Source organism: Medicago sativa, chromosome 6 (genome assembly GCF_051527215.1).
Source record: "Medicago sativa cultivar Bolivia chromosome 6, Bolivia_mono, whole genome shotgun sequence".
In the NCBI taxonomy this organism is placed as follows: Eukaryota; Viridiplantae; Streptophyta; class Magnoliopsida; order Fabales; family Fabaceae; genus Medicago; species Medicago sativa.
In genome coordinates this window covers 89,743,348-89,757,209 of record NC_140754.1, presented here as the reverse complement: position 1 = coordinate 89,757,209, position 13,862 = coordinate 89,743,348, and the positions used below count along the sequence as shown (strand labels likewise).

General features: G+C 34.7%; 3 protein-coding genes across 3 annotated transcripts in view; 1 reads left to right on the top strand and 2 right to left on the bottom strand.

The window, feature by feature from the left end:
- Positions 1-11,636, top strand: part of LOC146918068 (methyltransferase small domain protein) — a 44,122-nt gene extending 32,486 nt beyond the window's left edge. The window contains exon 3 of the mRNA XM_085721991.1: positions 11,348-11,636. Within this exon, the coding sequence (XP_085578117.1) occupies positions 11,348-11,636 (289 nt within the window). The remainder of the gene's footprint in view (positions 1-11,347) is intronic.
- LOC146918069 (uncharacterized) lies at positions 6,423-10,790 on the bottom strand. The gene is made up of 4 exons (XM_085719736.1): positions 10,450-10,790; positions 10,283-10,357; positions 7,336-7,686; positions 6,423-7,237 (listed from the first exon to the last, which is right to left on the bottom strand). Exons 3-4 carry the CDS (start codon positions 7,684-7,686, stop codon positions 6,695-6,697), a joined length of 894 nt encoding a protein of 297 aa, XP_085575862.1. The 5' UTR covers positions 10,283-10,357; positions 10,450-10,790; the 3' UTR covers positions 6,423-6,694.
- Positions 7,959-9,619, bottom strand: LOC146918070 (uncharacterized). Its single transcript, XM_085719738.1, has 3 exons — positions 9,085-9,619; positions 8,761-8,986; positions 7,959-8,678 (listed from the first exon to the last, which is right to left on the bottom strand). Exons 1-3 carry the CDS (start codon positions 9,610-9,612, stop codon positions 8,224-8,226), a joined length of 1,209 nt encoding a protein of 402 aa, XP_085575864.1. The 5' UTR covers positions 9,613-9,619; the 3' UTR covers positions 7,959-8,223.
- Positions 11,637-13,862: the final 2,226 nt, after the last annotated feature.

Here is a 13,862-nt window from a genome sequence, read left to right as displayed (position 1 = left end):
GGTCAGGAGTTCACTGAGGCGGTCTGCCTCAACAGGAGGAAGATGACTGGGTCTTTCGAGCGCTTTGATAGGTCCGAGGAGGCTATGGACCGCTACTTTGATGTCACCAGAGGTCGAGCTCAGGATAGAGAGCAGGAGATCCGAGCTGACTTTGCTGCTGGTGGAGCTCAGTCTAGGCAGCACTTTGGGGAGGATACCTATGCAGAGGAGGACCCCAACACTTGGATTCCGGAGGACCAGATGCAGGATTGAGTGGGCTACTGATGGCCCACCTATTTTTATTTTTCTGTTTTTGTTTCAGCACTTTGGTTATGTAACTTTAATTTTATGTTCGAACAATTTTAATTGCTTTTAATTAAGTTTAACTCGGTTTTATTCCCCCCGTTTATGTAATTATTCCTGCACTTGTTTATTATTGATGAATTTGTTTGTTTAGTTGACTTTTTACAGTTTGATAACAAATAGTTGTTCAAGTGGTATTCCAAAAGTTCAAAAGGAGGAGTGACTTGGTTTTCAAAGGCGAAGTGTACGGCGTTGCTAGGTAGTCACATACTCCCAGAAATCTCAGCCATAAGGTTCATTGCCATATTTTGTTTTTCAATTTACTTATATTTAGCTTAGTTTTCCATGCAACTACATTTCTAGAACTTGCATTGTTTCTCTATTATTGATTGGTCTTTGTTAATTACACACTGAGGCAAAAGTGCTTGGTCCTGTGAGCCTTTTGAAGCCTACCCTGACTATAATTGTTAAACTTTATCCTTTTCTTAGCCCCTTTGAGCCGGTAGGATTAGAACTTTTTGTTCGGTGACAAACTACATTACAAACTTAGAGACTTTTAGGACTTGTCCCTTATTGTTTTTATGAGTTAGGCATTGTAGAATGTTGCTTAAAATTAAGTTTGGGGTTGCTATTGGAATTTGCAACCAATTAAGTTTGGGGTGGGGGTACTAGAGAATAAGAGAACAAAAAGAAAAAGAATTGTCATGCAAAATGCAAAAATACATTCAAAAATTGATGTATGAAAAAAAAAAGATGAAATGAATGATGAAAAAGGGACCAAACTTTGAAACATGCGAGTAACTTCAAACTCGATTGTCCCTAAAAGTTATAAATATTCTCTAGTACCTTTGCATTGATTGTTATTCCACAAGGTGAATGATCGTAGGATTGAATTTATTCTTTAACTTCCGTAAGAATGCCTAACTCTAATTTTGTGTAGCCTACTTATCCAAATATGTCCCACCTTTCACCTAAGCCCCGTTATAACCCTAAAGACCTCAAAAGTGTGTAATGATATTGACTTTGATTGATGTTTAGAAACTTTTCAAGCGTATGGTAATATGTAGATCTGCATGTCGACTGGTAGAACCCTATTTCAAATATTAGCGTGGAGTTGTGAATTGGTGGATGCATACAAGTCAAACTAGCTCATCATTAGCTAGTAAGGTGTTGAACTTTTGGGTACTACTGCTTGAATAGGTAATTGTTATTTCACTGTCAATTGTCAGCTTTGCAAGTAAATTCCTTGAGGACAAGGAATGGTTTAAGTTTGGGGTTGTGATGACATCTTGTCATTACGTAATTTTATATGTATTTTAGCACAAAAATGGAGTTCACAAGGAGACTTATGCAGCAAAAGAGCAAAAAAATTGAAGAAAATACAAAGAAAGAAAACGTGTCACGATTTATCAGAAACGTGACACGATTTAAGAGCTTCAGAAAGGTTTGGTTCGACATTATGAAAACGTGTCACGATTGGTAAAACGTGACACGATTTGGTGAAGCCCTAATTCAGTTTCTTGCTCTAGAAGGTAAAAACGTGTCACGATTCACTTAAAACGTGACACGATTTGGGCGATTTTCTGTGCCTATTTATGCTGAAGTCTATTCCAAAAACAAGGGTTACGAATTCTGGAGAGAGAAAGTGCGATTTGCAGACCTGGAGACTGAAGAACGGGGCGATTTCCTCCATTCTTTACCAGTTTATGTATGTTTTAATTCTTTCATTGATTATGCTATTTGTAAACTCAATTATGAGTAGCTAAATCTCTTAGAGATTAGGTCTGAGATGATTCTTTGTAACCCTAATTGAACCATGTTGCTGTGAAACTCTATTTATTGTGAATGACAATCTAGTTTTTATTCAATTCAATTGTTCTTAATGCTTTTTATATCCTGATCAAATATAAACATGATTTAGTGAGAACGAATGACTACTGACCATAGCTTTCGACTTAGACTTAATTGAATTGTTCTAATAAACATGGTTAGTCTAGGAATGGATAATCGTTTGTTAGTGATGTTAGGTTAACGTGCTTAAACCTTCAAATATTATTAGATCACCTAAGGAATTAGGGGCTGTAGTTTGAGAAGAGGGTCCTAACTCAAGGGATTGATTAGGACTATTTTGTTAACTATCGTAGAACTAGAAATTCATTCATAAGAATAAGTGCAGTATACCAATTAGGGGAACATAGATGATTCGAAAGACCTGATCTCATCTCTCTATTATTTTCTAACCAAATCTTTATTTTATGTTATTTAATTTTATGCAATCAAATCTACTGCCTAGTGGCAAACCAAAAATAACTTTTACGCATCCTAAATATTTTACCTAATTGCTAAATTGAGATTAACACAGTCCTCGTGGGATCGATATTTTACTACTTCGATAGCGTTTTGGTACACTTGCTAAAAGTCTATCAGACTCCAAGCTTACAAAAGAAGCATAAGCCTGTCGCCAATCTATTTCTAGAACACTAGACAGAAAACAGACAGCACATCAACAGAGTCTTTTGATGCACGGTGGAAACAGCCACAACCAACGGCGGAAACCACCGAGTCAAACCTACGTCTGCCCTAGAAGCATGCATTCTTACAATTTCTAAAAAGAACATAAGCTAAAATGCAGAAGTAAAAGAGACGAGTCAACAGAATTCTACCTGTGAAGAAGAAGAGACTGAAGTTGCGATTGAAAGGCGGTAACTCGGGAAAACTTTGCTTTTGGAAATTGGGGAAAATCTCCAAGTCTTTGAGAAGTTTGAAACACAGTGACTTTCCAAAACAACAGTGGAACTATTTATACTCGTTTCACAAACCACCCAAAAGCCACGAAGTTTATCCAGTGCGCCCCTTCACTCTCGGCTCTTCCTCTAAAGCACCGCTTCTACGGTCCAGATTCGATCAAACCTTTTCATCCAAGGGTTCTGATCCTTCACTACGGTTCTCCAAATGTCAGGATTCAATCAACGGTGATGATGACTCCTCGGGAATACAATCCGAGAAACGCTGGAAACTACAGGCACTCAAGTACTACTTGTAGCTTTAACATGTGTCACTCAGAAACCAAAGGTCATGTCTCCTCAACCTCTCCCTTGAGACGTTGGCATTAATTACGGAATGACATCCGACCAAACTTCCTGGCGAGGGAATTTTTTCATCCGATCTCATAAGACCGGACGTATACATTTCGGACTTCTCCACGCTGTCAGGCGAACTTACTCCGTTAGGGGGAGAGCTAACACTTCCGGATAGGCGGGCCTATGCAACCCACACTCCCGACGCTCTCATCTACCCCGCAAACGATTCTCCAAGTCAGGGCATACATGGGTCCGGCGAACGAGATCCATCTCGTCCTCGAGCAAGGGGTACATACAAAATAAAGCTTCACCCAAGGTCGGCTTCAAACGAGCAGGACGCCCGCACTTAAGTCATCACTCTTTCTCAAGAGCAACGACTTGGGGGGCTACTGTTCTGGACCGGCCAAAAGGATTGTCGGCCCATTTACTTAGGCCCAATACCTTCCAAAGCCCAAACTCCACGTTTGGCATTATTGCTCACAACTTACCCCCTCTCCGCGAGGGGGGGTGCACGAAGCAAACGTGACTGGTTCAAACGAACCCCAACTTCTCTCTTGCACGTTCTGCACGTTTCCCGCAATAAACTCTCCGGCTGTTACACTTCCCACGATTTCGTAACCGCCGGAGCCAGGTGTGCCTCTCCAACGGCTCTGCAGCTCTCCACCTCTATAAATAGGGGACTCATTGTAGTCCCCAAGGTAGAATTCTTTTATTCCTCTAAACCCTCACTCTCTGATCTCTACTGACTTGAGCGTCGGAGTGCCTGCAGGTACACACCCCCATCCGCTCAAGAAGCATTCTGACGTATTCCACCACCGTCACAATCACCGCATTCAAAGCACCGGCAGTCTCCTTCTGATCAGCTACGATCACATACTTTGTTTATTGTCTTATTTCAATCTTTTAACTACCCTATTGCACTTAAACTTAGTTTAAACTACATTCATAGTCAAAACATGCAAGTATCTAATAAAAAACAACCCCAAAAAAAACATCAATTTCACATATTGAAACTCCAACATCTGAGCAATTAAAAAAACTCAAACATATAATCTAACAATGTGTAGTATGCTTAGAGATTTTTGAACAGTTACTTGATTACTTCCTTAAGTTTGAAGAAATTTGACAGAGTATAAGTTATTGGAGTATATTTCTCGAGTTTGAACAAATTTGATGATTTATAAGTTATTGGAGTATATAGGGAAAGTTTATCCTTCTATCCTAAAATGGAGAGGATATTTACCCATATACTAGACTTTAACGACAATTAATTGTAGCAGGTGAGTGAACATCTATTAATTAGCATTTTCGTGGGAACAATATAATTAATTGTCGCTCGGGATAAAATGGAAATACATTCACTTATGTTAACGCAATTTTTTCTTAATACTCCTCCCGTTTCTAATTATAAGCAAATTTGAATTTTTAGGTTCATTCAATTAATGATGTATGTGGTTTATGAACCACATACATCATTAATTGAATGAACTTAAAAATTCAAATTTGCTTATAATTAGAAACGGAGGGAGTACTACTTATTCAAACACAATAATTTTGAGAAATAATTTAAAATAGTCATCCCTCTGTTTTAAATTAGGTATTATCCTTCTTAATTTTCTTTGTTTTAAAATATTTTTATTTTTTTTTATAATACCAATACAATATTTAATGTTGTTTTTGATTAACATATCTTATCAACATTTAATGTTCTTTTCGATTAACATATTTTATTTATGGGAAATGTTAACTTGTGCCCTCAAGGCACAAATTAATGAGTCAAATGTAGAAACTTTTTATTGGAATTCGTGTATTACATTTAATTTGTTGACTTTTAATTAGTTGAATGCACAAATATTAATGGAATATTTCTATTTTAAGGTTGCTTAATATGTGCCCTTAGGGCACAAGTTAATATGACCCTTTATTTATCGCATTTAAAACATCTATAACTATTCTACTAACTAAATACAAGGGGGGCGTTTGTTTCACGGATACAAATATTATTCCCTGGAATAACTTTCCCAGGAATATATTCCTTGGAATATTTTAAAAAAGTGTTTGGTTACCAATTTGAATTCATGGGAACTTTCCTTCTAAATTCCTGGGAATATTAAAAATATGTTTGGTTTAAAATGTATAATCCCAGGAATAAATGTCAAAATTATTAAAATACCCTTTTACATTCAAGAGACGAAAAATAATATTTGTCATGTTTTTTTAATCAAGCGAAGTAAATTCCGTGAGTTATTCAAGGTATTTGTCAAGGTATATACTTGTTTTTTAATACATAACAAGAGTGCCACGTTTCAAGTTGTTGCACGCCATTTAATTGAAGGATGGCAGGCTGCCATGCTTCCCAACACCTTTGACATGCAACAACAACAGAATGGTGGATGCGCGCTCGAATATCAGTCACCGAAACTCGCATTTGCACGGCCCAGCTCCGCTAGTACAGCAGCCTGGCAGGCTGAGAATCTGTCCAACAGTTCAGCTCTGCAGCAGCAAATGACTGGCAGCCGCGCGTGGAACATTCAGCCATTGAATCCATCACATGTGCGGCCAAGTTCCACTGGTTTAGCAGGCCGGCAAGCTATAATTCTGCCTACAAATTCTGAACCGCATCAGCACATGCATTTTGCAGCTAGTCCCAATGTCTATTTTGAAATATCCGATTGTATCGAAAGTCTTCTTACTAATGATATGCTATAAGCACTCTCCTTAAAAAATAAAATAAAAGAGTGCCTTGTTTCATTATTTCACTGCTCAAGGCACTTTATTTTCTCTCAAGGGACTACTTGACAGAAAGTATCAATTTCTTCAAAACCGCAAATTAACTCTTAACACGAACAAACCTCAAATCAAACCATTACAACTCACCACACTTTTACTAGTATTGCATATATCTAGCACTAGTAAGAGATGAAAAAACAAAATCAGGTTAAAATCTAAATCTCGTTGGAGAATAATGACACATTAGGACAATTGCAAAAATGCAAGAAGATAACAATTCAATGTAGGATCAAAAATACAGAATAAAAATATGTATAAACCACTCTCATGCACAAAGAAACAACATATGTGTTGCACTAAAGCTCCTCAAACATCCTCCAATAAATATATTCAAAGTATAATTGAGGTATCATTACAAAATCAATAAAGATCATAATAACGATTGAAACTAAATAGTAAGGCAAATAAAGAAAATATCTGCATGAGTTTTTTTTATTAAATTCAAAAAACATTGAACAATCTGAGTTCTACTCAGAACCATTGTTTTTTAAAACAATGTGCACAAATTCCTTCCTAAGTTCAGGAGTATCCATAGTGAAAAATTAGTCACAAAGGTTATTGTCTTTAGTGATAACCATACTAGCCCTTACCACATCAACAACCGACAATCCTTCTATTTCTTTTAAAAGAGAGACAACTTGATTCCTCCTTTCAGCTGTGTGCTTCTCGTGCATAAAACAAGACGTGAGTTGTTTCATATTCTCCACGCTTCCAGCATAAAACTCACCTAACTTGTTCAATGAAGATAATAAACTATCAGAAACATCATCAGTATACTTAGCCCTTTTACCTGCACGCTTTCCACTCCTATTTGATGTAACGTCACGTTGTGATTGATTTACTTGACTTGGTACTTGAGTAGTATTATAGGTAGCTGTTTCAGGTGATTCAAAGTTCTCTTCACCTTGATTCAAATCAAATTCAAATTCATTCCTTGGTGGAAAAAATTCTTTCACTATGTTATAAGCATGATCTGCTGGATCTTCAGATGTATCACCACATGCTTTATCTTTTCCAAATACAGTATGCAAGCTCTCATAGTGAGGAAATGGTTTTCCATACAAGCCAGTTGCATTAGGATGGGACTACATTTAAGTAAAACATTTATGAAGTATAAATTAAATGTTGAAAAACATAAATTAAGATATATTATTCAATGTTTTAATATAAAATGGTATGTCACCTTGCACCATTGTTTGTAAACTTCCTTCTCTACTACAATCGTCTTCGTAGCATCATTCCATCCAAAACCACTTGCACTTGGACCTAACATATCTTTGATTGCTGAATAGTGTGATTTCAGACGTTTCACTCTTGATTCAATGTGAGGATTAGCTTTTAATGTGCAATGTGGAATTTTTTTGAGGAGATATCTCTTTAGTACTTTAGTATACCCTGGTTTAAATGTGCCCGCATCAGCCTTCCACCCGTCGTCCACTAACTGCAATAAACCTTGGACTAATACCGCATCTTCTTCTGTAGTCCATTGACGCTTTGTGCCTTTTGCATTTTGATTTTCAGATGATTCATTCATCTATCAAAACTCAATAATTATGCACGTTAAAATTAAAATATGTAGCTTTTAATGTGTAAAGGGGTAAAACTAACAACATGTGCCATCGACAATATCATAAATGAATGTACAAAATTGAAGGAAAAAAAGTAGCTATAGTACAAGCAAATTGCACCATCACAGAACAAACAAATAATACTCTCTCCAAATTGTCTAACACATGAAATAAGACAACATTCTAGCAACCAAACCAACAAAACAGATCCTTCTCCATTAGCGATACTCATGACATTAGTACACAAAGTGATAAGTGTGAAACCAAAATTTCCACTCTATATAAACTAAGTCACAACAGAACCAACATACAAACCTTCCATTATATATGAAGAATGCAAGCAATATAAATTATTCGATGCTTACAAATGCAAAGAATGAAATAATTTCAGACACAATGAACATGTAAATTTATTTGATCTAACTTTTAGTCCATATTCAACAATACAAATAAGATGAAAAACAACATACGAAAATAAAAATGACAAATAACAAACATGAAATTTATCTATGGTTTCCCCCTCTCCATCTATTAAAGTTTTCCAATGCTAAATTATCTCTCCACTGACTCCATGCATTACTTGGCTCCAACACCGTTATCATGTCACCAGACATGAACTCATTAGAGGACTCAACATCTCCTAAATCCCTTTCCAAAGGATCTCGTGCCATTTCTTTCCGAATATGATTATGTAGAAGACAACAAGCGGTTATTATTCTTATTTGAGTTTTCAGAGGATAGAAAGACTTCTCTCTCAATATAGCCCAACGTCCTTTCAACAGTCCAAAACATCTTTCTATTACATTTCTAGCTAATGAATGTTTCATATTAAAAAACTCTTTAGGTGTAGCCGGTTGTAAGCCATTCCTCCACTCACTAAGGTGATACCTTTGACCTCTATAAGGAGTAAGAAAACCTTCTCCATTCATATAGCCAGCATCACATAAATAATAATACCCTATCACAAATAAAATTAAAATTATTTTCCTATAAATATGTAAGACATGTTCTATATTAACATGAATTTATGTTGCGTATACCTTGAGGAACCCTTAACCCATTTGGTCGAGAAATAGCATTTCTGAGGACTCTAGAATCAGCAGCTGAACCTTCCCACCCAGGCAACACATATATAAATTGCATATCTGGTGAGCATACACCCAAAACATTTGTAGCTATCTCACCCTTCCTTGTTCTGAATCTAGTTTTATCAGCTTCGGGCACATTGACCTTGATGTAAGTGCCATCAAGAGCTCCTAAGAAATTCTATATAATGGTATAATTACGAATGTTACTACTTTTAAATTAAATATTAAAACTCATACTAATTAGAAAAATATAAATAATGGGCTTTCGTTTTATACCTTGAAGTATTTCCATCTTTCATCGGTATTGTTCTCTAGAATTGGTTGGGGTTGTTTTAACAGCTCCTTGTGACACTTCACTAGAGCTAGTAACACATTCATGAAATGCCTACTAATCGTTTCGCCAGACCTAACAAATTGTCTTCTAATCATTCTATTCTTAACGTGGTGAGCCAATATGTGTAAAAACATGGCCACTAACTCCTCAACACACATATGTTGAGTATGAACTAGTCCACCAATACCTTTCAACATTTCGCACAATTTATGGAACGCGGGCCTATCCATCCTAGTATTCTCAATACAAGCCACATCACTTGTGTAAATAATTCTTTGAAAATGCACTTCTCTTACTAAACTCCTTTCATAACAATCCCATGTCCTTTTTCGCTTTTTCAAACGCTTACTTAGAGCAAAATAGCATAGCATCATTGTCATCAAAGTAAATAAATTCAACATCTCCAAATGCATGATCAATATTGTTATAATCCTTTTCTTTCTTTCACATGCTTCCATCAAATGAGCCATGATCAAAACTTAAATTATGTATTTGCTAAAAATATCTTTACACTGTATCAGACATTTTTTTTAAAAACAATTATAAGTTAATTCAATAATACGCTCTAGCTAAATGAGTAAAACATAATACACCAAAGTTTGGATGAAATCAAAACCTCTGCTAGAACCTGTACAGTAAACATAACACCTAATACACCCTCTACAATATCACAAGATTAAGCCTACGTACATAAGCATCCCACACAAGAAACAATATAATTGCAATCTAAGAAAACAAAAACAGCAAGCCACACGACTTTTCAATTCTATGAGGCAACAATATGGTGTCTACTTCTACCTCAAAGACATTAAAATTCCATCACAGAAAGAAAAAACTCACAGTAGCATTTACCTCTAACACCTAATAGCAAGTAACCCAGAAAATCGACAACAACCCAACAACAAGTAGCATAATACATCACAGAAATGCTGCGGCAGTCGGGACTGATCCTAAACCAAAAATACAATATATACCATCACAATAACTTGGACACAACTACATTCAATTTATAAAATTATTATCGGTGTCGAATTTCCGGTAAAGTGTGCCCGGTGTGTTTGATTCATAAATGATAATGGAACACATAAGAACACAAAAAAAAAAAACAAAAAAAAATCATTAAATCTGGAAAAATGGTACCTTCCAAAGTAGAGCAAATTCCAAAGCCAAATTGGGAAGATATAGATGAAACGATGGTCCTTCTAGGACCAAAACCTTAAAAAAAAATTAAAAAAAAAGATAGAAGAATAAATATAGAGAAATTTAAAAAAAAACACAAAAAAAAAAAAACAAAACATAACACAAACCTGTTATGGATGGATCTAGATCCAGATGAGTGAAAAGAGAGAGCAAAGAGGGGTTTATATATATGTGGGTTTCTACTAATTTGGAGAATGCGTGGGAAAAATTAGGAGGGAAGAAGCGCGGGTAAAATAGGGGTATGGGTGGGTTTTCACCATGAATGTGGAGATTTCATTCCCAGGAATAGAAAATTCCAGACCCTCACCCCCGGGAATAAAATTAGAGAGTCAATGGGTTAATAAGATTCCTGGGAATCATTTATTCCTGGGTATATTATTTTTGTTCCCTTCTACCAAACATAGGAATATCGTATTTAATTCCCTTATTCCCAGGAATATATTTTTTATCTCCCAAACAAACACCCCAAAGGTCTTACTAAAGTAGTAATACATATTTTACAATTAATTAACACTATTGATTTTTTTAAGGAAAAAATCAATAGTGTTAATATTAATTGATGATATCTTAGATAAATAATTGTATAAAACTCAAATGAGACATTTAATATGAGACGGCGGAAGTACAAACTAAAGACATCTTTGTTGCCTAACCTAATTCCTTGCCACCACTTATTCAAACACAAAAATAATTCTTGCCACTACAAAGTTAATTCACCGTAAAGTTCACTTGCATGCGCTTCCTCTGGTAGAAGATTTCTCCTTATCTTCTACCGTACACCCTCCGGTCACTAATATAAGCAAAAATCCACTTTTTAGATACATTCAATTAATGATGTATGTGGTCTTTAATAAGGAAAATGAGTTATCTTGCAATTCAATTCCTTATATAATGTTTATTTCAAAAATTTCTTTATATATTGTTAACGTTTTTGTATTTAATAAAAAAAAATGTCTCTAAAATATTTGGCACCAGTGGACCTAATAAACTTTTGTTCTTTTACAGGCAACACAAGGAATTAGTGAGTGGGTTTCTAGGAAGTGCTACGTGTATGCTTAGTGTTCTTGGTGAAATTCATATTACCCACAAAACAGCATATCCTTATAGTAACTGGAATATCAAGAATCTTGCAGAAAATGAGTGTTTATCATTCATTGAAGAAGTGGATTTTCATCAATTTTTGTATCCAGGTTACGAAAATAAAAGAGGTACGGGATTTGGATGTGACCAAAGTTTCCCTGTCGGAATGTGTAGTACTTTTAAATTCCGTATTTCTCTTTGTAGAATAGCTTAATGGTTAGACTCACAGACTTTAAGTGCAGAAGAGTAGTGATCATGAATTTGGCCTTTGCATATCAATGTGCTATCAACCGAACTTTACCTACATAACTAGTACTTTTAAATTTTATTTTGAAAAGATTGTAACGTTTTCAATAGTTTGAAATTTGCAAAAAAATGAATTTTACTGCTTTTGTTGTTATTCAATTTTTAATTTGCATTAGAGTTTTCGGTTGTTAGTGTTTTGAGAGTTTGAACCGTGACCATCATATACAAATATAATGTTCCTATAAATTGAGCTACGCTCGTGGGACAAATTAGAGGTTGTTAACATTGAAAAAGCTCCTTCGATAGAAAAACGTTGAGAAATTTTTGTAGGTTGGGACTAGGGGTGGGCATGGTTCGGTTAATCCAAAAAACCGAAACCGAACCGAACCGAACCGAAATTTTGAAATGGTTCGGGAAAACCGAACCGAACCGTTTCAGGTTTGGAGCTATCGAACTGAACCAAATTAGTTATGGTTTGGTTAACCATTTGCTTACCTATTAACCATACCGAACCGAACCAAAACAAATATTTTTTATCCAATGAATAAAACCACTTTTATTATAAAAAATAAAAAATTAAAATTAAAAGTTAGAATAGTTTATTTCTTCAAAAACAGCTTATCTTATGCAAAACAATTTATTTTAAAAAACAGCTTATTCAAAAAAACTTATTTTATGAAAAAAAATTTATTACGATCTCTTTTTAAAAATAACTTATTCAAAACCGCTTATTTTATGCAAAACACCTTATTTTAAAAAACAACTTATTTTATGAAAATACCTTATTTAAAAAAATACAGCTTATTCAAAACAGCTTATTTGATAAACAGCTTATTTTATGAAAAACAACTTATTTTAAAAACAACTTATTCAAAACGCTTATTTTATGCAACGCACCTTATTTTAAAAAACAGCTTATTTTATGAAAAACAACTTATTTTTGAAAACAGCTTATTCTAAACAGCTTCTTTTATGAAAAACAGCTTATTCAAAAAAGCTTATTTTATTAAAAATAGCTTGTTACGATCTCTTTTTTAAAAACAACTTAATCAAAACTGCTTATTTTATGCAAAACAACTTATTTTATGCAAAACAACTTATTTTAAAAAATAGCTTAATTAAAATAGCTTATTTTATGCAAAACACCTTATTTTTAAAAAACAGCTTATTCAAACATTCTTCTGTCCTGTGCCTCCACATTCAACTTAATGTTTATTCTTTATTTTTTTTTTTGAGGTAAAATGTTTATTCTTTGTGTCATTGATTTTCATAAAGTAATAAAACTATATTTACATTGTAACAAAAAAAACAAACTATATTTACAACTTACAAGTGAAAGCAACGTGCATTCCCATACAGAGTCTTTCTAGAGAAAGCAAACAGCTTCGCTTGCCTGAACAGTTAACTTCTCCGTTTAGTTCAGAATTCATTTCTATTAAGTACTGTTTGTCACAAACAAAAATTGAGAAATAGAAAGATCCACAAACAAAAGGAAGAAGAGCTGCTATACACTAGATGGCAGGCCTTCTCATAGAAACTTTTGAGGACTCTTCCTGAATTAAGGGCACTGGTCTGACATATTTAGAAAGCTAAGGTCTCATAAATTTTCAATTTAAATAATATGAAGAGAGTTAATGGGCTGGTACTTCCAAGTTAAATCTTGAAGCTGGGATCATATTCCCGAACACAAGTATACCAAGGCATAACAAGTCTTGAGAACACCCTTGGATGCTTTCTAATTAAGGTGTCAAAATTGAATTACTTTGCTTACAAAAAAACTGTGTACCTTCATGATAGACTCATAATTGCAAGTTTAAGAATGAATAAGCTGTTTTTTTAAAATAAGTTGTTTTCATAAAATAAGCTGTTTTTAAATAAGTTGTTTTTTTGGAAAGATCCAACAAAGAGTTCAAGTGGTTTCCTTAAAAAAAAAAAAGTTCAAGTGGTTTGGTTCGGTTCAAACGGTTCGGTTCGGTTCAAGATGGTTCGGTTATGGTTCAAGAACTGTTAATAAATTAACGGTTCAGTTCGTGAACCATTATAATGGTTCGGTTATTTTTGGTTCGGTTCGGTTCATGCGGTTCGGTTCGGTTCATGGTTCTTTTTGCCCACCCCTAGTTGGGACCAAATTTTAAGGGTCCTATAAATTGACACTTATAATTAAGAGTAGTTGAACTTATCAATTTTCTAAATT